General features: G+C 43.0%; 3 protein-coding genes across 3 annotated transcripts in view; 1 reads left to right on the forward strand and 2 right to left on the reverse strand.

Moving 5' to 3' along the window:
- LOC136433977 (proteasome activator complex subunit 4-like) overlaps window positions 1–12,179 on the reverse strand; it is a 38,289-nt gene extending 26,110 nt beyond the window's left edge. Inside the window, exons 1-10 of the mRNA XM_066426613.1 lie at window positions 11,874–12,179; window positions 10,144–10,284; window positions 9,216–9,332; window positions 6,438–6,482; window positions 5,490–5,639; window positions 4,768–4,831; window positions 4,037–4,231; window positions 3,345–3,440; window positions 2,421–2,479; window positions 293–499 (exon numbers count right to left, since the gene is read on the reverse strand). Of these exons, the coding sequence (XP_066282710.1) occupies window positions 293–499; window positions 2,421–2,479; window positions 3,345–3,440; window positions 4,037–4,231; window positions 4,768–4,831; window positions 5,490–5,639; window positions 6,438–6,482; window positions 9,216–9,332; window positions 10,144–10,284; window positions 11,874–12,067 (1,268 nt within the window). The 5' untranslated portion in view covers window positions 12,068–12,179. The remainder of the gene's footprint in view (window positions 1–292; window positions 500–2,420; window positions 2,480–3,344; window positions 3,441–4,036; window positions 4,232–4,767; window positions 4,832–5,489; window positions 5,640–6,437; window positions 6,483–9,215; window positions 9,333–10,143; window positions 10,285–11,873) is intronic.
- A 552-nt stretch (window positions 12,180–12,731) lies between these two features.
- On the forward strand, window positions 12,732–15,706 carry LOC136433982 (acylphosphatase-2-like). Its single transcript, XM_066426617.1, has 4 exons — window positions 12,732–12,851; window positions 13,187–13,203; window positions 14,279–14,412; window positions 15,058–15,706. Exons 1-4 carry the CDS (start codon window positions 12,794–12,796, stop codon window positions 15,170–15,172), a joined length of 324 nt encoding a protein of 107 aa, XP_066282714.1. The 5' UTR covers window positions 12,732–12,793; the 3' UTR covers window positions 15,173–15,706.
- Window positions 15,707–22,158, reverse strand: LOC136433981 (eukaryotic translation initiation factor 3 subunit K-like). Its single transcript, XM_066426616.1, has 8 exons — window positions 22,043–22,158; window positions 19,941–20,039; window positions 19,236–19,356; window positions 18,358–18,432; window positions 17,643–17,709; window positions 17,288–17,365; window positions 16,577–16,702; window positions 15,707–16,142 (listed from the first exon to the last, which is right to left on the reverse strand). The coding sequence occupies exons 1-8, from the start codon at window positions 22,093–22,095 to the stop codon at window positions 16,105–16,107; spliced, it is 657 nt and encodes a 218-aa protein (XP_066282713.1). The 5' UTR covers window positions 22,096–22,158; the 3' UTR covers window positions 15,707–16,104.
- Between the last annotated feature and the right edge of the window lies 1 nt (window position 22,159).

Below are 22,159 nucleotides of genomic sequence, written 5' to 3' on the forward strand. Positions count from 1 at the left end.
ATCTATGATTTTATCACTGTCCTTGTGTCTATTAAAGAAACACTTCTCTCTAAACTTTGTAAATGCGTAATCGTCCTGACAGGCTCCCTTTGAGATCAGTTAAGTTACAAAAGCACTTCTTAAGTCTGACAGCACTTCTTGAATTTGACAGCAGTTTTAAAGTTACGACAGCATTTCTGCAGTTACAACAGCACTTGAGTTTGAGTTATGACAGCACTTTTTAACAGAAGTTTGTCAGCACTTTTTAAGTTACTGTTGCAGATCTTTAAGAAATAACTCCTGCAGTGCTTACTTCTCCAGCACAGGAGGCATGATGAGGTCGGGTCTGATGAGTGCCAGGTTCTGCAGGGCCTGCGCAGCGTCCTGACTGCCCGTCTTACTGAAGATGGCCAGCATGACCGCAGGCTTCATGTACTCCACCACCTTCTCCAGCTCTGTGTCTGTCAGCTTGTAGGCGTCGGGGACAAGCCGGTCCCACGACTGCTTCCTGTAACGCTCCCTGGGGATGGGGGAAATGAGATGGTTAGTGGGGGGAACTGTGTCTACTGAAGATGGCCAGCATGACCGCAGGCTTCATGTACTCAACAACCTTCTCCAGCTCTGTGTCTGTCAGCTTGTAGGCGTCGGGGACGAGACGGTCCCACGACTGCTTTCTGTAACGTTCCCTGGGGATGGGGGAAATGAGATGGTTAGTGGGGGGAACTGTGTCTACTGAAGATGGCCAGCATGACCGCAGGCTTCATGTACTCCACCACCTTCTCCAGCTCTGTGTCCGTCAGCTTGTAGGCGTCGGGGACGAGACGGTCCCACGACTGCTTTCTGTAACGTTCCCTGGGGGGAATTGACATGGTTAGTGGGGGGAATTGTGTCTACTGAAGATGGCCAGCGTGACCGCCGGCTTCATGTACTCCACCACCTTCTCCAGCTCTGTGTCTGTCAGCTTGTAGGCGTCGGGGACGAGTCGGTCCCACGACTGCTTTCTGTAACGTTCCCTGGAGGGAATTGACATGGTTAGTGGGGGGAATTGTGTCTACTGAAGATGGCCAGCGTGACCGCCGGCTTCATGTACTCCACCACCTTCTCCAGCTCTGTGTCTGTCAGCTTGTAGGCGTCGGGGACGAGTCGGTCCCACGACTGCTTCCTGTAACGCTCCCTGGGGGTGGGGGAAATGAGATGGTTAGTGGGGGGAACTGTGTCTACTGAAGATGGCCAGCGTGACCGCCGGCTTCATGTACTCCACCACCTTCTCCAGCTCTGTGTCTGTCAGCTTGTAGGCGTCGGGGACGAGTCGGTCCCACGACTGCTTTCTGTAACGTTCCCTGGGGGGAATTGACATGGTTAGTGGGGGGAATTGTGTCTACTGAAGATGGCCAGCGTGACCGCCGGCTTCATGTACTCCACCACCTTCTCCAGCTCTGTGTCTGTCAGCTTGTAGGCATCCGGGACGAGCCGGTCCCACGACTGCTTCCTGTAACGCTCCCTGGGGGTGGGGGAAATGACAAGGTTAGTGGGGGGAACTGTGTCTACTGAGGATGGCCAGCATGACCGCAGGCTTCATGTACTCCACCACCTTCTCCAGCTCTGTGTCCGTCAGCTTGTAGGCGTCGGGAACAAGCCGGTCCCACGACTGCTTCCTGTAACGCTCCCTGGGGGTGGGGGAAATGAGATGGTTAGTGGGGGGAACTGTGTCTACTGAGGATGGCCAGCATGACCGCCGGCTTCATGTACTCCACCACCTTCTCCAGCTCTGTGTCTGTCAGCTTGTAGGCGTCGGGGACGAGACGGTCCCACGACTGCTTCCTGTAACGCTCCCTGGAGGGAAATGACATGGTTAGTGGGGAAACTGTGTCTTCTGAAGATGGCCAGCATGACCGCCGGCTTCATGTACTCCACCACCTTCTCCAGCTCTGTGTCTGTCAGCTTGTAGGCGTCGGGGACAAGCCGGTCCCACGACTGCTTCCTGTAACGCTCCCTGGGGGAGAAATGACATGGTTACAAGGGGGAACTCTTAACTGTGTTTAATCTAACAAACAACATTTTACCACCTTGCGCTACATCAGACTAGAAAACAATGTCAGTCACAGTCCAACAACTGCTTCCCATACCACTTGAAAGACATCAGGGTTGTACTTTTACTTTCCTGACATGATTTTGGAGCATAACGAGTGTGCAATGGCCTGAAGTTAGGGGGCTCAAACCCCAGTCAGGTTACACCAAAGACTTTAAAAATCGTATATTCTGCTTTCTCTGCTTAGCCCTCAGCACTAAGGAGAAAGAGTATGGCAGTTGAATACACACCACTACCAGTGGAACCCCTACTGGGTGGCCTGTGTGGCCAAAGGGCTATAGAAACAGAGAAAGGCACCGCCCCTATACACCGAAAGGTGAGTTAAAGGCTATAACTAACTAATTGTCTTTACCTGTGGAGTCTCTTCACCACTGAGGAGGGCAACTTGTAGATCAGCTTCTGCAGCTTTCCCTGGAAGAGACGACAACACATTATAATTCTCATCATGAAAGACAAGCCTAGTATATTGTCTCTACGTGTAGTAATATTGTCAGGTATTTTTTAGTTAACCATTGTTTGTTGCCTCTGATAAAAAGTTGAATGACAAAAAATAATGGCTATTTCATCATTTTCAAACTAGGTCAAATCACATCGGGTGACCAAGGGTATAAGCTAGTTCGGAGTTGTTACTACGCATGTGCAGTGTCAAAGGTGAAGGCCCCCGGCTCATATACAGTGCTCGCCTGGACATTGTCTAGATTTGCATAACAACTGTCTAGATTTACATAACAACGCCCCGACTGGCTTTGCTCACGTCTCGGGGGCCTTCACCTTTGACACTGCACATGCGTAGTAACAACTCCGAACTAGCTTATTGTCATAAAAGGCTGCACCAAGTAATTTTTATGGATGACGTCCTTTGGAGACCCTAAATCTAATGCGAGAGCGCGAAAAAAAAACAAGAAGGGCCAAAGAAAACAAGATGCCTAGATTTGAAATATAATAGTCGACGACACATGTTAGGACACAAATTGAATGAGAGAACACAGTGTAACAACTAACGATTATTTTATTCATCATGAAAACAGCAATAATTTGAATAAACCAGTTGAAGTTGAACAGCAGTTGTTGTCCTGTCCTGTTTCTTTCCATATCCCATTGATTTGCGGCACTGTCGCTACTCTTTGGTCATAGTTACAGGAAGCGGAATTCCTTGTTTTTTTTCTGGGAACAGACCAAAATCAATGCGCGCGCGGACGTCATCCATAAAAATTACTTGGTGTAGCCTAACAGGAAATCTAGGGACCTCTAGGGCAAGACCCTGTCTGAGACTCACCATCCACCTGCCGTTGTTGGAGGGGTGGAAGTACGTCTCCACCGCCTGGAAGAACCTCTGGATGTGGTCCAGAACTATGTCTCCATTGGGACCTCCCTGGGGGACAAAGAGTACAATTTAGACAAATCAGAGCAACTAGATACCAAAACTGAACCTTTCAGGCAGCATCTGTCACATCTATGGAGTGTTAAACAAATGTGCACGAGTGAAACCCATTTCAGTAGGATGCAGGTCAGGTGAGTTACAAAGGTTTGGGATTTGAAACTTGTTCATCGGGCAAAGTATGCACTGTTAAGGTTCGAATGATCACAAACACACCCAATCCTAGGTCACTCCCTTTTATTTTCACCTCTACTGGCTCTAACCATCCTCAGTCATGTTCTATATCTCTGTTCTTGTCCCTCCGTCCCAGGAGGGAAATTTGCTTGTTGGGACGGGGAAAAAATTCACTCTCTTTCCGTCCAAACATCGGAATTTTATGACATAAAATTGATGAAAATGTATTTTCCTAACCTTACAATGACAGATTCAACAATGTAAATCAAGAACATGGGCTCCGAAACAAAGAGTAGGACCGAAAAAAATCTAAAGCTGGAGACAGCCCTGTGGCCTAGTCTATTCTATTTATGGGTGGAGGGTTACACTTCAACACACAACATGCAGAACAGAAGATATAGGGTAACCCTCCTCACCATCATGGAGACAATCCAGATGCCTGCCACGGCGACGTCGTACCCGCCGCCCGCCCGGCCGACCTGCAGCTGCTTGGAGCCGACGGGCAGGTTCAGGCTTCGCAGGAGCCGCGTGAAGAGTTTGGACACCCACGGGCTCCAGTCAATGTACCCGATGTTGTCAAGGGCGACGCGGGCAAACAGGTTCACCAGGTTCTACAAGTGAAAGCAAAGTACTGTTAAACTTGAAATTTTCATGGGTTTTATTTTCGTGGTTTTTGCAGTGACCTCTGCATTGCAAATTTGTGATACCATGAATATGTGTTTCCAATGTATTACTACTTTACTACAGAATCGTTTCAATCGCATATTTGATACACTGGCAAAAACCCCTTTTCTCTCCTACTTTGACATAAACAGTATAGCTTGGACAGTTTGACTGTTGTTTTAGCAACAACCTAAACCCAATATAATAGCTTTAACAGTATTATATCAACTAGGTTCAAGTCAGCTTTAGATTTTTTTCTGTCATGACATCCATGCAAACCTTTCCTCTGGCATATGTTATTCTTATACCAATCTCTTTCATATCAAACAAAGCAAAATGGTCGTGAAGATAATAGAAAGTCGATCGTGAGGATCTACTCTGTTGTTTGATAGATGCTAGAAGCCTGTTACTAGTGTATTCAAGTTCAAGCATATCAGAAAGGCAAAAAAAGGGACACAAATAAAGCAGAACATGCTGTCCTGACCTGTTCCCATGAGGGGCAGTTGTGACAGTTGTCCCACATCTTCAGCAGTTCATCCAGCCACAGCCTGAGAACAACAGGTTTCAAACACTCAGCACAAAGTTTGCTTGTTGTTCTTATTGCAAGGCTTAATGTATACAATCATTTTACCAACATGTCCTCACAGTACATGCCATACAGGGACACTGGGGTCTGCCCTTCTTAATCTCTTCAACAACAAAAAACACAATTCTGATGTTATGATATCTATGTGTTATTCACCTTGTAGTGTCTAGTGGCACATAGGGCAGCAAGGCTTCTTGTTGTTTCTGCAGCAGGGTATATTTTTATGCTCAAGGCACCTTCTTAAACTCAGGACCTCAATTTTACGTCCCTTCTGAAAGACAGGTGCAGTCTCAACCGAGATGTCCTGTCCCAGGATTTGAACCGGGATCTCCCAATCAGCAACTGATTGGAACCAGGAGCTCAACTGTGAGGCTGCTACCAGTAGCTGAACTGTAGGGACATCCCTATGGTATCTATGCACAGACTAATTTTCTCGGTATGGCGACTCGTGACGATTGAAAGACTTACTTGAAGCCCTTGTCATGGTGTTGAGGAGGTACCGTAGTCAGGAGGAACTACAATTTGAGCTACATGGACATCCCTATGGTATCTATGTACATGTTATAAAAATTGATATGTGTTTTCTCAAGACAGCGAATGGCCACCACTTGAAGACTTACTTGAAGCCCTTGTCATGGTGCTCTGGAGGTAGTGTAGTGGGGAGAAACATCTCGAAGTACGACATGGCCTTGCAGGTGGTGACGTCGAACGGGCAGAGCAGCGGCCGCCACTCCTCTAACATCTCCGCACTGGACTCCACTGAGAAGTACCTGCACGAACATCAACACAAGACGTCTTACACTTGACACACACGTCTTAAAATTATGTCTAACAAACACTGGACTCCACAGAGAAGTACCTGTAGGAGCAGCCACAATACACAACACAAACATAACATCTTACACTTGGTATACACATCTTACAACTCAGGGAACCACAATCAACACAAGACCTACACTTCTTACAATGATGTTTTACACTTATCAATAGACTTCACAGAGAAGCACCTGTGGGAGCACCCACAATCAGAACATAACGTCTTACACTTGATATACACATCTTACAACTCCACAGGGAACCATAATCAATACAAGACGTCTTACAGTTGACCTATACTTCTTACAATGATGTCTTACCCTTAACAATAGACGAGAACTGAGAAGAACCTATAGGAACATCCACAACCAACACAAGATGTCTTACACATGACATACACTTCTTAAAATGAAGTCTTGCACTTAACATATACTACTCCTAATGCTTATGCCTTATACTCAGAACAAATCCTTTCCTTCCATTTGTGTCTTAAACTAGAAATACTCTTGTCCTCCACAATATGTCCACCTTAACACACCTTATACCTTTGTACATTTCCCATTGTTTATTTGCAAAAATAAAAAAAAACAATTGTGCATTTTCAGTGTATTACCACTGCACTACAGAATCGTTTCAAACCCAAACATGAAACATGGCAAAACCATTCCCCTCCTACGGGTCTACCGCAAAATTAGTCCCCATGAAAAGGAATAAATTTACAGTAACTACAAACCAGTATACTTAGTACTTACACTCGGCACATGCGCACCACATTCTTGATGACATTCTCGATGGATCTGGGCAGGAGGAAAAAAGTGCAAGATTCAAACATCAACACTGAACAGTCTGTCTGTGTTAGGTCTGATCTGTGACTGTCACATGTCAATACTGATGATGGACAGGTGTTATCGACGGATAAGGCCTAGGAAAAAAATGTTGTGCTTCCGATTACCCTAGCAAAAACTTGAGCCCTTTTTTGGAGTCGTTTGCTAACAAGGGACAGAAAATGTTTGATCTGACATCTGAACGAAGAAAATAACATGTTCTCCTCATTTCTATTGCAATAGAGCCTTGTGCTTGTGCGATGTACATATATCTTTCTATCTAGAATATGATGTTGAAAGTACCAGTGTCCTGGTGCATTTCAGTTTTACATTATAAAACTGTATTTCTTGGATCACTCCGGCCAAAATCTTTTTTAAGAAAGAAAAAGAGAGAAAGAATTCCTACCGACTGAACCTAATTTTTTTTTTTTTTACTTTAGAACACACTTTAGTAATTGGGAGCACAACATCAATCTTCCTAGGCCTTATCGACTGTTATATTGTCCCTGAGCTGGATGTACGTAGCAATGACTACAGGTGACAAAAGCCGCTGAGGTGATGGCAAGTTTTCTCATGACAGACACGAAGCTCAGACAACATGGCAGGCTGACTGGTGGGACTCTGGAAGCAGTCGTTAGGGTGGTATGGGAGAAAAAGGTCGTTACAGGACGGTTTTAGGTTCCCTCCTGCACAGGAGGACAAAAAAATGGTGATGACGAAAAAAAAAGGAGATGGCAACATGATGAAATACAAGGGGGATGCAAAGGAATACATAGTCATAGGCTTACAGGAGACATGCAGAATGTAGAGAGATACATGGGAAAGTGGTGGGAGTAAAAGTTAAGGTTCGGGTTAGAACTCTAATGCACCCATCAATGTAGAGCTACAGTACTTAAGATTCAATGTTTCTAATATTGCACATTCGATATGTATTATGACAAAAACGAAAGCCTGACTTGATTTCTTTAACTTTGTAGTGACTCTGACAGATCTAAGATAGATCTAAGATAGATCTAAGATAGATCTAACTTTCTAAGACATCTTGAGGAGGCATTGGTAGGTGCATGGTACGCTGAGACGAGGGCCGAGTGATCGTGAGGAGGTGGGTCCCTGTCCTGTCTTACCGACCGAACCCGGCTGCGCTGAGGGCCGCCAAAACCGCTCGCATGGCCCGGGGGTCTCTGACTCTACCACCCCTGCCTACCCCTACCAGCCGACGCATGCCCGCACCCCCTCCGGCCTTCCTGCTCCTGAAACGGAGTCACGACTCAATGCGGGGACACGACACGACAAGGCGCAACACCGCGGGGTTTTAGTCAATGTGTTACGGAAACAGACGAAGGCCTGCCTACCTTATTCTTAGTTGGTGGAGTAAAGAAAGAGTCCAGCCTCGCCCATTTCTGATCGACATGAGTTCGTACACACAAACAACAGCAGTTAGAGACCGAACGGCCGCTGGCTGCACAGAGGTACATCGTATCGACAATCATCGCAACAGGCTGCGTTCGGAGCAAGCAGCTGTTCAATTTGGATAAATCCATTTCACAAAACAATTTTTAAATACATCATTTAGATACAAACACAGATGTTTAAAAGTTTCTAATACACGAGAAATGTCAATCTTGCCTTAGAAATATATATAAGCTTACTTGCCGAATTTTTTTGAATGGTTACTTTCTGAATTTTTTCCAGTGACATCAATATATCTTTTGAGATTTGGATACAGAGATACTATCACTGAATGAAACTGTCTTGTCACTTTGAGACTTTCAAAAAGTATTCATACATGTAAGTCTTCGTCAAGATATTTTCAATCACACATTTGTCTTAATCTTCAATGACGAAACACTTGATCAAAAGTGTTTCTGTAGACAATTTCTCAATTCGTCCTTGCGTATGCTTAGACTACAAATGTACATGTAGCAACTACTGTTTTTTTGCGTTAAGTCTTTGTTGCAAGCAAATATTATGCAATCCAGATGCAGCCAAACAGTCTACAACCCAGGTTCACACAAGGGGTGGGTCTACAGGGGTGAAACTCTGGTCATGACATCAGAAACTGGGAGGTAGCGAAAAGCGGGAACCACGTACGGCTACTTCCAGAGTCCCATCATCGGTCATCATCACACGGTGTGCTGGGGCTGCAGTTCTCACCAAAACCAACAGGGGGCATATCTGAGTCAGACTTCACATGCATGACAGAGGATGTCCAAACTGAATAAAGATTTCCAAATGGGAGTTTTGTATTTTTCTGATTGATAACTTCTTCATCAGCTTGAGATTCTCAAACAATAAATATGGGTTGTCCTTCTAATACACACAGTAGAATGGTGAACATGAATGGTGAATTTTTGACAGGTCTCGAAATAGAATCTCGGGCATATTTCTGATGCACAAACAGCATACAGGCCACTTTTTTTTCAAATTAAAAATGGTTGTTTCTTTTGTTTGCTTCATACATACAAATCTAACGGAACACAAACGATCCTTACTATTACTAAAAGTCCGTAAAATTTGTACGTTTCTTAGCAGTGGATTGTATGGATTTTGTAAAATCTGTATGAAGCCCGTAAAATCTGTATGAAGTCCGTAAAACTATTATGAATCCTTAGCAACCCCTGGTATTAGGTAAAACGATGATGAAAACAGCAGCCCGCTTTGTACTACACCACCAGTACGGGAGAGTAAGGAGGAGGTTGTGCTTACGAGGGGTACCACTCAAGACCGTACGGTTCCCACGACGAGTAGAACAGTCGCTCCACCAGCTCATACAGCGGTCGCCATGGCAACACAAGGTCGTCTCGGGACAGGAGCTCTCGCTTCCTACGTAAAACACAAGGACAGAGGCAGTCTAATCAGCGGCGCCTGATAAAATGTGCAGACAAATTAAGTCATACATACATATGATTTTGCGATATTGTAGTTAATAAACACATAGATTTTGCTATTTGTAAAAGGTTGAAAGTTTGCAGAAAACTATCAATGTATATCAATGTGGTTCCAGCTAATTGTATATCTTGAGAGTCGAGACAGTTATTATTTGGTACATGGGGAAAACAATATAATTACAAACACAAGGTTCACCACCATCTAAGAAAGAAACCTGATACTTTGGTGAAGGTTAGACATTCAGGTAAACAATGGCTACAGTCCGCAACTGGATAAATCCCTGTAATCTTATCCAGTTGTGGAGAAACCGGATAATTCATGAAGTCTTTTTGATTTATCCAGCGAGGCTCATGAGAAGCTGTTCATGGCCACCTGCTCCCATGGGGAGCGTAGGGCCTCCAGCTCGGACATGTTGTAAGGGACTGCATTCGCCATTTCGGACGGTGACATAAAGCCGGCGGCCCCGTGTATGAGGGAGCTTCAAGCATAAGCCTCAAGCATCAAACCTCTGCACGTAAAAGAACCCAACACACTTATCGAGAAGAGTAGGGGTGACCCGGTGTGCTTGGCTAAAAACTCGATCCGTAGCAAAGCCGCATTGCACTAGTGACGTACTAGCTAACGAAAAAGCGTCATGCTTCGTCCTCAGTCGAGAGAAGTTTGACCGCTTTTTTTAGGGCCTCTGCATATGGTTTTCCAAGTAGAAGTCAGTATCTTGCCTACTGGATACATGTACAGTACTTACTTAAGCAGAATCGTCAGCATCTGTGAGAATTTCTGGACCAGAGGCAACTCCAGATCGGGAATGGTCATCAGCTCGTAGTACAGCTTCACAAACATCACATGGTCTTCTTTGGAGAACTTCCGCCCGTAAAGGCGGATGTACCTGTTCAGGAGGAAAATACATCACTTAAACTAAGTTAAAGTTAAATGCACTCATGGTAAGGTTGCAGCGTCATGTAGGTGTTTGGCCCAGCGGTCCTGGGTTTGAACCCCCTGACGTATCACTGATGTTGTGCCTTTGGGACAGGCGATTTTCTTCACTCTACCGGTACGGTACTACCCATGTGTAAAAATGGGTACCTGACTTCAGTTGGGGAGGTAAAAGGTGGTGGAGAAAGAGGGACGGGCTCCACCTTCGTGCCCTAGACACCGTGGATAACAACCCACAGCCCCTACAGCCTCAAGAAAGGCTATGCTTATCAATTTAATAAGGTTTTACCTTTACCTTCATATATGTAAGATATCTTAAGTCAATACAGTCGAACCTGCCCAAGACGACCAACCAGGGGACCGGAAGAGAGCGCTTGTGTTACACATGTGGTCGTCTTGGGCAAGCTGCTCAATGCTTACAGCTATTAGGAAAATTTTCGGGACTGAGAAAAAGTGGTGGTCATGTCCAATTGGTCAGCTTGAAGAGGTGGTCATTTTGGCAGGTTTGACAGTATTTTGGCCTATTGCACTGCATTACAATGTACAGGAAGTTCAATGTCATGTTGTTGTGTACAAATGTAGAAAAGCTGTGCGTGTGAGCAGATTTGTTTACAAAAAGCTGGCTTCATGTATTGATTGGTATCAGCAATTTAGACAAATTGGCAAGGTATGGTGTGGGTTTTTTTGGTACACTTTATCAATGCCAGGGAATCATATAATGATGCAAATGTGCTGGTAAGAAGTGCCTGCAAATGTCAATAACAGTAACACAACAATTTGTTATCAAAATGATTTTCAGTTCAGCTGCCAAAATGCTTTGCACAGATTTAATCTCTACTTTGCATAAAAATATATGAACTTTCCCACACAATATTGCAATTCAGAGTGTAATGAAAGAACAAGGCCATCAACATGTCAACAAGCTTTTCAATAAATCAACATCAACAACATGTAGATCCTTTCTGGCCTTGACTTGTTACAGGTCAACAATAACAAAGTTCAACATGCGAAGCTGAACTTGAAATCTTGCCAGAAAAACAACAATCTATTTTTGAGTTGGTGTCACGTTCGACAGTCATCAAAAGAGCTGGATAGTTCGAACCAGATGAGGAAAACAATGCGTCGTTCAAAACCAGTCACGGGTTCCAAACATAACGTAATCCTGATGGCAGCATGCTGCGTCATGAGAACGGGGAGAGGGGGAGGGGGGCGTGCCATATTCATGACACAGCAAACATATACAATCGCCATTTTCAATGAAACACATACTTCAAACAGCTTGCTGCATTTACTGTAGTTCATTTTCACTTGTGCTTTCCCTGATGCCAAGCATAAAGTGTGATCTACTTTTGATGTCGATCGGAGTTTATTCGATACTTTACCGTGTTTTCCATGCCACAAATCTGGACGGTTGTGTAACGTTTCTTACCTTGGATGAACCTCACACCCCAATGGGATGTAAAACCCAATACGCCTTCTGTGAAATGCTGTCGAAAAAGGGAAACGATGCGACCCCGATCGGAGCTAAGATCCCACACTTACGTGACCAGCCGCTGCGTCCAGTGCGCTGCCCCCGGCTTCAGCTCTCTGAGGGCCACCGCTCGGCCAAGGTTCGCCTTGATTTCCGACAGGAATTCATTGGATTCTGCGTCCAAGCAGTCCGCATAGGGCAGCAACTTGTTGTAGACGATCTCTTTCTGGGGTAAAAAGCCGAGAACTTGCTCTCGATTCGCCATAACTGTTAAGAAACGTTCAAATTACTCGGCTACAAATTTCTGAAATGTCACCATCGAAGAAGGGCCGCCATATTTGATCGGTTTCTGTGACTCATTTGGTGACGTATGGGAGGAACTAAATATAGTAGCAAATAATCCATTATACAATTATTGACATACGATGAAATAGCTTTAAGATACCCCAAGATTTACAGCACTTATCTTATTGTATTTAGATATACGTATTCATCAATTAAGATGATATACATTTTTCTTGAAATCTTTCAATAAAATGAAGATAAAGATCATAATCACCCCCATAAGCGTGAATAGAATATCCCTATAAACTTTTAGAATCTGTGTATTTTTTTATGGTCACAAAATGCAGTAATTCCTCTTCTTCGTCATCGTAGCATCTCTATAAACTACTTTACTATCCAAGATAACTTGGACGAGATTATGACTCTGAACAAGGACATGACAAGTATTTCTCTACTTGACCTCAAGTAACCTCAAGAAATCCTCAAGGTCACAGGCTAACGTAAACGTTGAAAGGTATATTAGTTCTTCACTACAACCCATTTGGGATACTGACTCAAAGTTTTGAGCACAAAAGACCTTAAAACAGTTTTTCTATTACATTAGACATTTCAAAACTGCAACAAGTTGGACATTGCTTTAGACGTTAGGGCTCCTTACCTCAGCTAGTTGCGTTTGTCTGCGGTGGTTGTGGTTGTTAGTAGAAACATGGCGGCGTCTGGCAGACTTGTGTCGGTTGATTATGAAGTTTTCGGGAAAGTGCAAGGTTAGAAGCATGCAAGTATATTTTCTTCATTTTCGTTTAGTACTAAGATAAGTCAACCTTCCTTGTGTGAAGTCTGGCAGGAATTAGGCATCGCAAACGATAAAGAATCGAGCTCTTTGCACTTGTCAACTCTACGTTAACGTTAACGTGTTACTATTTAAAAATTAACGTAAATTGCCATTCAATATTTTCCTGTTGTCTATTTTTAGTACAATAAAAGTGAGCAGTTGTGTAGATTATTTTGTCTTACGAGTTTACAAATGCATGATTTTTAAAAGTTTACGACTAGAACCTAAATACATATTGGTTGAATTTATTTCTTCTTTCTTTTTCAGGTGTATTCTTCAGAAAGGTAGGAAACTGCTTTTCTAAACTATACTTCAGTGTGAGTGGAAATGTGGAAGCAGAGTAATCGGTCCTGAGAGTTATGTAACTGATTTTGGACTAAAAATCTCATAACATTACCTTAAGTTGTGAAACTATCAGTTTGCTTCCTTCGTGGTATACACTATACAGAAATATTACGGGCAACTAATTGAAAGGCCTTGCATTATCTAAGTTAACCCTCTCCCAGTTGGGGTAGACTTTTGGCAACAGATTTTGTTCTGGGTTTAGGCTGTCAACATTCCCTGAATAAAGAGTAGGAGTCCTTCCCGGTGTGAGTCAATTAAACCTTACAGTCTTATAGACGCAAGTGGGGCAATTACCCTCGTATTGAGGTCACCAGAGTTAGCCGCTCCAAACCCTTGTGATTCAGCCCTGCCAAATGTTAAAGGGGCATATTGCGACATGAACATAAAACAAAATTCTTCGGTTTTGATTATTTTTCTACATCATTAGTTGAATCTACCTTATTACACTGCACAGCAATATTCATCACGTAAGGATGCGACTTTGTAGTGGTGTGCGAACGTCTTGAAAAAAATTATATATACGCAATCCCCGCCGCCACTTGAATTGGCCGCCATCTTGTCCAACATTCCGACGAACCACCGAACACGCGATCGAACGCCCGACGTTCTGAAGTTTGTTTCCTTGTGGTGATTTTCCTGCGACGCTCGAACTCCGACCATAACGGTCGATTCGGATTTTTCGTAGCGTTCTACGCTGGCTTATTTGCATATTAACTTGCGGGACGCAGATTAACTTGCGGGACGGTCAGATTTTACACGTTTGGCGTTTTTCGTCGTTTATTAATGGTGGAAATGTGACAAAATGACGGGAATATGTTGGAAATAAGTAACAAATAAGTTAAAAATGTGAATCTTAGTGTAGATCTTTCAAATTCTTACTATTTGTAGTTTTTGCCCACCAGATTCTACAATATGCCCCTTTAAGTTCCTCGTGATTCAGACCTTGGCTGCAAAGAGAGAGTAGTTGGCTCACCCAATGATAATGAAAAATATGTTTCTCTCAATATAAATTAGAACACGAAGAGGACAGCTGACAAGCTGGGCCTGGTCGGCTGGGTGAAGAACGAGGTGAAACCTCGGCCGGGCCAGGCTGTGCTGAAGACTGTGGTGGGACAGGTGCAGGGGGAGGAGAGCAAGGTGTTCGTCATGTGAGTTGTTGGGCTCTGCATCTGGTAGTTGCACTCACAGTAGCCTGAATTCAATCAAGCTCCTGTAACGGCTCGCCGCCCTGTAACCACATAGCCGCGGGGAGGGGACAGAAACCCCCGGACAGCTGGAGTTTGCGTTATACAGACTACACTCGCAGTATGGTTTACCGTGCATTTATCTATTCTCTGTATTATGAGTATTAGACCCAGTTTACTGTCGATTACTGAAATTGCCTCATTGTCCCTTGGCACAACACATAATCTAGGTAGTCCTTCATTGTTGATGCTGTCCAAGGTCTCATCACATTGGGTTGGATTTATGGCATCGTAATACGAGTCGTATATAATAACTTTTTGTAATACTAGTCTTTTATTGAGATTAGTTTCCTAAAATTGTTGTACAAGTTACCATAAGCCATAACACATGAAATTTGCAAGCAGGCTTCAGGGTCTAGTTGTTTAATACATCGAATGACTTGTTACAAAGTATTTAATGAAGAAACATCAATCTTGTCTTAACTGTTATGACAAATTATGTTATGACAAATTGATTTTTATGCATTCCCAGTTAGATGTTCCAGCTAAAATTGGTATGATTCCAAGTTTCTGTGAAATCATTTAAAATTTCCAATGTTCTTTTCACAGGAAGAAGTGGCTGAGGGAGACGGGAAGCCCCAAGTCCAAGATCAAAGACGCACACTTCAGGAATGAAAGTATCATCGACAGACTAGAATTCTCATCCTTTGATATTAGAAAGTAACGACTGACCAAACTTCCTGTACATATATTTTCTGCGGTGACTTGAAGTGTGATGTGTGACTGAGCCATAGTATTAATGGGTTCTACTTGCAAGTGAGCAGTACATGTATATAATGTGCTTTTATTATCATTACTACTACTGGAAGAAACATAGTCACGTGCACCAGAGCTGACCAATGATGAGGACTATTATCATCCAGAGAAAATGATTTCTACTAACTGTAACACACCATACAAGTACTGGTGCTATATTTAAACCCGTTGAGGTGAAGTTATATATATTTGAAAAGATCCGCAAATAAATCTGTGTTTTGTTGTCTTGAAGCAGGTATTTGAGTCAGCATTCCATACAACGCTACTTGTAGCCAAAGAAAATATTGTTCCTCATTATTCTCTTGTGTTTTGTAGGTAAAGACTGAGCGAACAATATGTTTATATAGACAATATACTGCTGGTGTGTATGATATATATCTCTACCATTCATGACACATCTCTTTGTAAAATAAAAGTAGAAAAAATGTGGGAAGAAACTTCATTAGGTCTGAATCTCTTTAATTGTCCACTAGTCGATATCACTCCAGTTTTTAGCCATTGCCTCACCAGCCAGGTTTGACAAAGCAAAACTCACTACACTCAGCTCTCCTCTTATAGCTAACGACAAAAACTGCATCCTGCTGAAGTCTTGTTTTGTACGACATCCTGTAGGTTAGTATCGCTTGTTTAATACGTCTTTTTAGACGTTTTCATGGCCTTTATATTTTTTCATTTTTTTGGTATACTATATCATGATGATGATATAATTGGCCTTCCAATAAACACTGACATAACGCCTAAAAAGACAACAACCTAACCTCTGTTTGGAGAGTAACTACAAGTACAATATTATGATACAGATGTAGTTGGAATTTGACACCCATTCCTGACTGGAGCTGCTCATCGCTGGATGGCAGCTGCCATGATGCCTGCTACACCTGAAGGGCAAAAACAAAGTTCTGGTCAGCTTTTTTATTTTATTTTACAAGTATTCAGCACCCACTTTGGAAGAATTTGCTATTATCCAACATATCGGATCACACTCCAGAAATCAATTTGAACTGTCAATCTCTAATTTACAAGGGTGCCATACATGATACAAACTGAATCAAGCACCAGGATGAACTCTCTGAAGATTCAGACATTTCAGATAGCATTCATTATCTTTTGGAAGTGACAGAATGAGTTTAAAGACCTGTATATAAATATCAGATAGTCACTCACTGATGTAAAATAATGTATGCGATCTGAAACGTCTGACTCTTTTAGAGAATTCATCCAGTTGCTTGATTTATTTTGTGTTACATAATGATCTACCTGGATGTTTGACTTTCATCGACCTAACAAGGGTGCCAAGTTTTGAAACACTTACTGTCGAAGTCGATTTTCTCCACAATATTCTTGGTCTTGACGTTCTCCTCCTGGTTGGCCAAGAAGACGAAGCCCTCCGCGTCGTCCCGCCAGCCGTACTTGTTCATCCACTGCTTCAGCTGGTGGTCTGGAATAACACAAAATAGTCCTGACTCTAAGCTCTTCTTCATTTCAACTCGGAGCATAAAACTTGAGATCGAGCATAATACTTTTTTGTCAGCTTTGCTATTTTCATAGCCAATTGCTGAAATAACAACAGCAACAGGACCTTCAGTTGATGTATGTTTGTTATAATTTTCCAATAACCAGTAAACTGCCTTTAGGGGTAACACACCAGTTTCATACAGTAGTTGTAAGGCTGGCCTGTTTGATCCACTCACACAACGTTAATAAAGTTTTCATTCATTCATTCACAACATGTTATGCAACCGCTACACAAAAGTACTAGAGAAAATACTCAAAAATAAACTTCTGCCAATAAGTGTAGGGAATAATATAGGCAACTGAACATCTAGGTGTCATACAGAAAAGCTTCGACTACAATCATGAAACACATAGCTTGCATCCTTTCTATCTATCATGCATGTGATTTAGTAGTGATGAAGTATCATATACCTGCGATATTTAATAACTACTAAATCAGACATAACCAAGTGATAACCTTGCAGCTTCCTTCCTCACTTTGAAACCCCTCAAAATCACCAGAACATACCTTCTATGTCTCCCAGCAGTTCCAGTAGTGTCTGCTTGTCTATCCTCTGGTAGGTGATGCTGACAACATGGCAGATAACTGCAATCCAGCACAAGAGGGTTAGTGCAGCCCAAAGTGAGGTACAGCTACATTCTTAGTAAAAGAAATTCATGTACAACTTTTCATAAGACTTCACTCTCTGCTAAATCAGCCTTTTAACAAGAAATCTACATTGATCACAGGGTTAGGTAGTAAGGAGAAAGGAAAAAAAATGTTTCTCAGATATGACAATGAAATTAAGGATGTTGAAATCTATATTTCGGTGTAGGCATTGGAAAAAAGAACAGCTTCTCTCTCAGAATAATTCAGTCCTTACATTTCCTGACGGAGTCCTCAAACCCGGAGACGCCCTCAATGACTTCAGGCGTCAGAGCGATCTCCTTCTGCAGCGGGAACAACGCAAGATTAATAACACACTTCAGACGGATTAAAACTCACAACAGCTGTTGAATGAACCTTTATACTAGGATATGACTGAAAGCCTCACAGCATCCTCTCATATTAGGTCTGCCTCTTGTCACTACTAGTATATGTACTAGTATATGAAGCAAAGGCCCTGGCATACCAGCCTCCCGTTCATCCACCTTGCTGTGTTAGTGCTAGCTCGCCATCAGCCAATTAGATATTCCCTATCATGATGTTGCAGGGAAGGTTACCAGCCAATCACAGCCAATCCGATTTGCGATTCTCATTAATAAACAAAGGTTCAAACAAAACAAACAAGCAAATAAACTGTAGGCAACAACATGATTGGTTGGTGACGGCTGGCCAGCACAAATGCAGTGAGAAGGACAGATCGCAGGCCGGTATAACAGGACTGTTGCTTGATACAATGTATTCATATCTAAGCGGTGGGTCTGAAAAGAGAATACCTCAGAGCTGTGTGGACTAGTGACATCTTACTGACAGTTTGATGATTTATATGTTTATCACACCTGAGTAAAAAGGATCAAATGTTTGAAAACTGAACATTTGCCATAAGATGAGCACTACAGGAGGTACTAAACACATCAGCAGGAATCAGAGCCTACCCAGAAGGACTTGAACTGACACGTCTCCAGAAGGTCAGCCAGGAAGGTCACACGGGTGATCATCTCCTCCTCTTGCTGAAGTCACAGGTTAAGGGTCAGGTCATATGCTCTGTGTTAGCCATACATGTACTTTTCCATGTCTTGGTTCATAAATCAATCATACCCTATGAACCTCCTTTTGACAACTTAGGTCCTATCTTCTATGCTGACACTGACATTGATTCATTTGTTTGTTTTGCATAACCGGTAAACCACCTTAGGCATAACACACCAGTTTTGTACAGTACATGTATGTACAAGCTGCGTAAGACCGGACTGTAACTAAGTGTAATGTAAGGTTTGATCCACTCACACCAGGATGGACCCCTACTCTTTGTAATTAAATGTACTTGAGGTGTGGCTCTCCTCAAACACGGGGCCTCCAGCTTTACATCCTATCCGAGAGGACGTAAAGCCGTAATCGATTCATAATGCTATTTCTACTGGCATGACAGCTACTACTGCAGGGCTCGAAATTCATCTTTGGGAATAGGTGCACTGGTGCACCCATCTAAAAAAATTGGGTGCACAGAAAGAATTTTGGGTGCACCACATAAAATAAAGTTGAATGCTCTTCAGAACATAATTACAAAGTTTAACGCTGCTGCCTCTCTTTAAGAACTTAAATCTGTAATTCTATAGCTAACTTTAAAATTTCAAACAAATAATACATTAAATAAAGTACAGCAAAAAGTTATCATGCTGTTATAGGTGCACCAGTGCACCCACAGTCAAAAATTAAGGTGCACAGCTCCAATTTGGGGTGCACTGGGTGCACATGCACCCACTATTTCGAGCCCTGTACTGCCAGTATAATGATGCAGCTAACAGAAGGATACATGGACCTGGTCCAGAAGACACTTGCAGAGCGTGAAGTCGGAGTGTGGCAGGTTGGTCAGAGCCTTCATCAGGATCTGCGCCGTCACGCTCGTCTGGTAGTACGTCGGGTTAAACTGGTACCTGTGGACAGGAGTGGAGGGTTAACCTTTGGAACACGGAAGTAGCCATTTGTCACGCCATTCTCTAATGGTTACAGATTTAGGCAGCAGGGAGAAGGTTAAACTCGTACCTGTGGACATGGCGCAAAAGACATTACAATTTACATGTAAATGAAAAGCGTGTTACGTGTACGTGTATATTCCACTGAGAATATGGCGTGATCTTCCAAGACCATTGTCAAGAACTCCACTTTCCAACAAATACAAAAAGTTCAGAACTTCCTGTCACATCTATTCTAGTAGAGGTCACATTTTTATTTTAGTGCATAAAGTCACTTCATTCTTAGTTAATAATACAGAGCAAACTTCAGGCACACTACAGGACAAGTTGGATGCCTGGTTTACCTTGTACTAGTACACGTACTTGACTTTCCCCTAAACTGGTATTCTTGTGTTCTGACAAACAAACTAACAAACATACTAACTGTATGCCAAGAATGGACTAATCCTTTAACTTCAAGCTAACCAACATCTTTTGTGTGAAAGATATCAGATAGCTTGAATGATAAGTCCATTCTCAATATCAATATATAAAAGTGAACGTACAGTTTGAGCACAGCCAGGTTGGCCTCCAGGTCGTAGGTGTTCTCCTTACACTGCAGGTCCACATACCGCTCCAGGGTGGCCAGGTTCTCAGGGTTATATCTGGGGGGCATAACAGGGGAGACAACTTATTAGTACTGGAACAAGGTAGTCAGGCCAGGATTTACACTAATAAGCTAGTTCGGAGTTGCTACTACGCATGTGCAGTGTCAAAGGTGAAGGCCCCCGCGACGAAAACAAGACCCGTCTGGGCGTTGTTATGCAAATTGAGACAATGTAGAGGTGAGCACTGTTTCCGTCGCGGGGGGCTTCACCTTTGACACTGCACATGCGTAGTAGCAACTCCGAACTAGCTTATTACGGCAAAAATGTAATGATAGAGCTGGTGTGTTATGCCAATGTGCAGATATACATGTGTACCAGTTATTAACAGATAACATTACAGACATAAGAAACATCTTCAAATTGTAGAGATTTGATAATTTGGTGTTTTTGGCATATTGACTTAAAAATCTCAGAGCAGATCGACCTACTGAGGCAAGACAGTATTCAAAGGGCTGAAAGAATATCCATATGGCCCCCCGTGGCCAGTTAGATACTGTTTCGGCCCATGGATGGGATATTGTCTTGCCATCAGTAGATCTGCTTGGAGAAAATATATCGTAAAATTTTATAGAGGGTCTGCATGCCCTTTTTCGTGAAGCGTTACGAGCGATTTTAATTCACCGTTAATCGTTACCGGCCGCCCTGAATTTACCGTTAAGCGTTATCGGTATATTACTCGTGAAGCGTTACTGGTCGTTTTAATTCCTCGTTAAGCGTTATTTGTCATCCTGAATTCAACGTTAAGCGTTATTGAGTAATTCCTCGTTACGCAGGAAAAAGTATTTCAGTGGGTCAAGATTTCAAAATTTTCTCCAGAGAGCACACGGCTCCGGCGAAAATTTGTCGGTAGGGCGCCCCACACAAAATTTCAAGCTGAAACACTTCTATTTTTCACTCTACTAGCAAAGTTTTCTCCTCAAAATTTAGGAAATGAAGCGTTTCGCGGTTCAAGATTTTGAAATTTTCCCAGGGTGCATGCCGGGCCTCCGTCGAAAAATATTGTCAGGAGGGCGTCGACCCCCAAAACTCAAGCTGAAACTCTTCTGTATTTTTTCACAAACAGAAATATCATTAAACTTAACTTACATTACGAGTAATATTTGCCCATCGAAATGCAAGAAATAGCGTTTCAGGGTGTCAAGAATTTTCCCCGGGAGCATGTCGCAGCTCTGGCGAGGTCTGGATGACGCCCCTCAAAAATCAACCTGAAACTCTTCTGTGTTTTTTTTTTCAAATAGAGATGTCATAAAACTTAGCTTACTCTTCAGCAAAATCTCCCCTCAGAATGCAGGAAATAGCGTTTCAGAGGGTCAAGATTTCAAAATTTTCGTCGCTCCTTCGGCGCTCGTCATCGTGATCATGAAATTTCCTGTCGCCGTCGAATTTAAAGGGTTCGGAGCAGGCGTGCGCGTATGCGAGAATGGCATAGCGTAATAGGTCTCTTGCCACAAGATAAGGACGACTAGTGGCAAAAAAAACGTCGTCTTCAGGGGTATCTCATGTTCTAAAAATGCTGAATTTACCGTTAAGCGTTATCGGCCGGCCTGAATTTACCGTTAAGCGTTATCGGCTGGCCTGAATTTACCGTTAAGCGTTGCCAGGACCCCCCCATGCAGACCCTCTTTATAGGGTTGCATGGTTTCTTCAGACCCCCCTCCCCACAAACACATATCACCACTGCACTACCTGAACCGTTCAACGTTCTCTCCTCACACAGGTGCTCCTTTGTGTTATGTGTAGCCCTTTGAACAAAGGAAAGCTCTACTGAATTATTTCTAATCGTCATAATTCTTGCGGCACACAAAAATATGGCAAGAACTGTTCAAAGCAGCATGCATGCATCAGCACAGGCATGAAAACTCCCTTGACATATGGGCAACAAACTGCTCTTCTTAAGCAGTCCAGAAACCATCTCAAGACCTCAATACGTTCCTAAGTGCATCTAGAAGTCATCATAGTATGTTTCATATTAGTTGAGGTGAGAATATAACCTCATTTACCTGTCAATTCCATGCAGAAGTGCTGCGACCGTCGCTCTCATAGCTTCCGCCATCTTGACCACATGTATGTCTCTATGGTGCACCAGCGCCCCCTGGCCTTAAAATCATATTGCAACG

Source organism: Branchiostoma lanceolatum, chromosome 4, assembly GCF_035083965.1.
Source record: "Branchiostoma lanceolatum isolate klBraLanc5 chromosome 4, klBraLanc5.hap2, whole genome shotgun sequence".
Classification (NCBI taxonomy): Eukaryota; Metazoa; Chordata; class Leptocardii; order Amphioxiformes; family Branchiostomatidae; genus Branchiostoma; species Branchiostoma lanceolatum.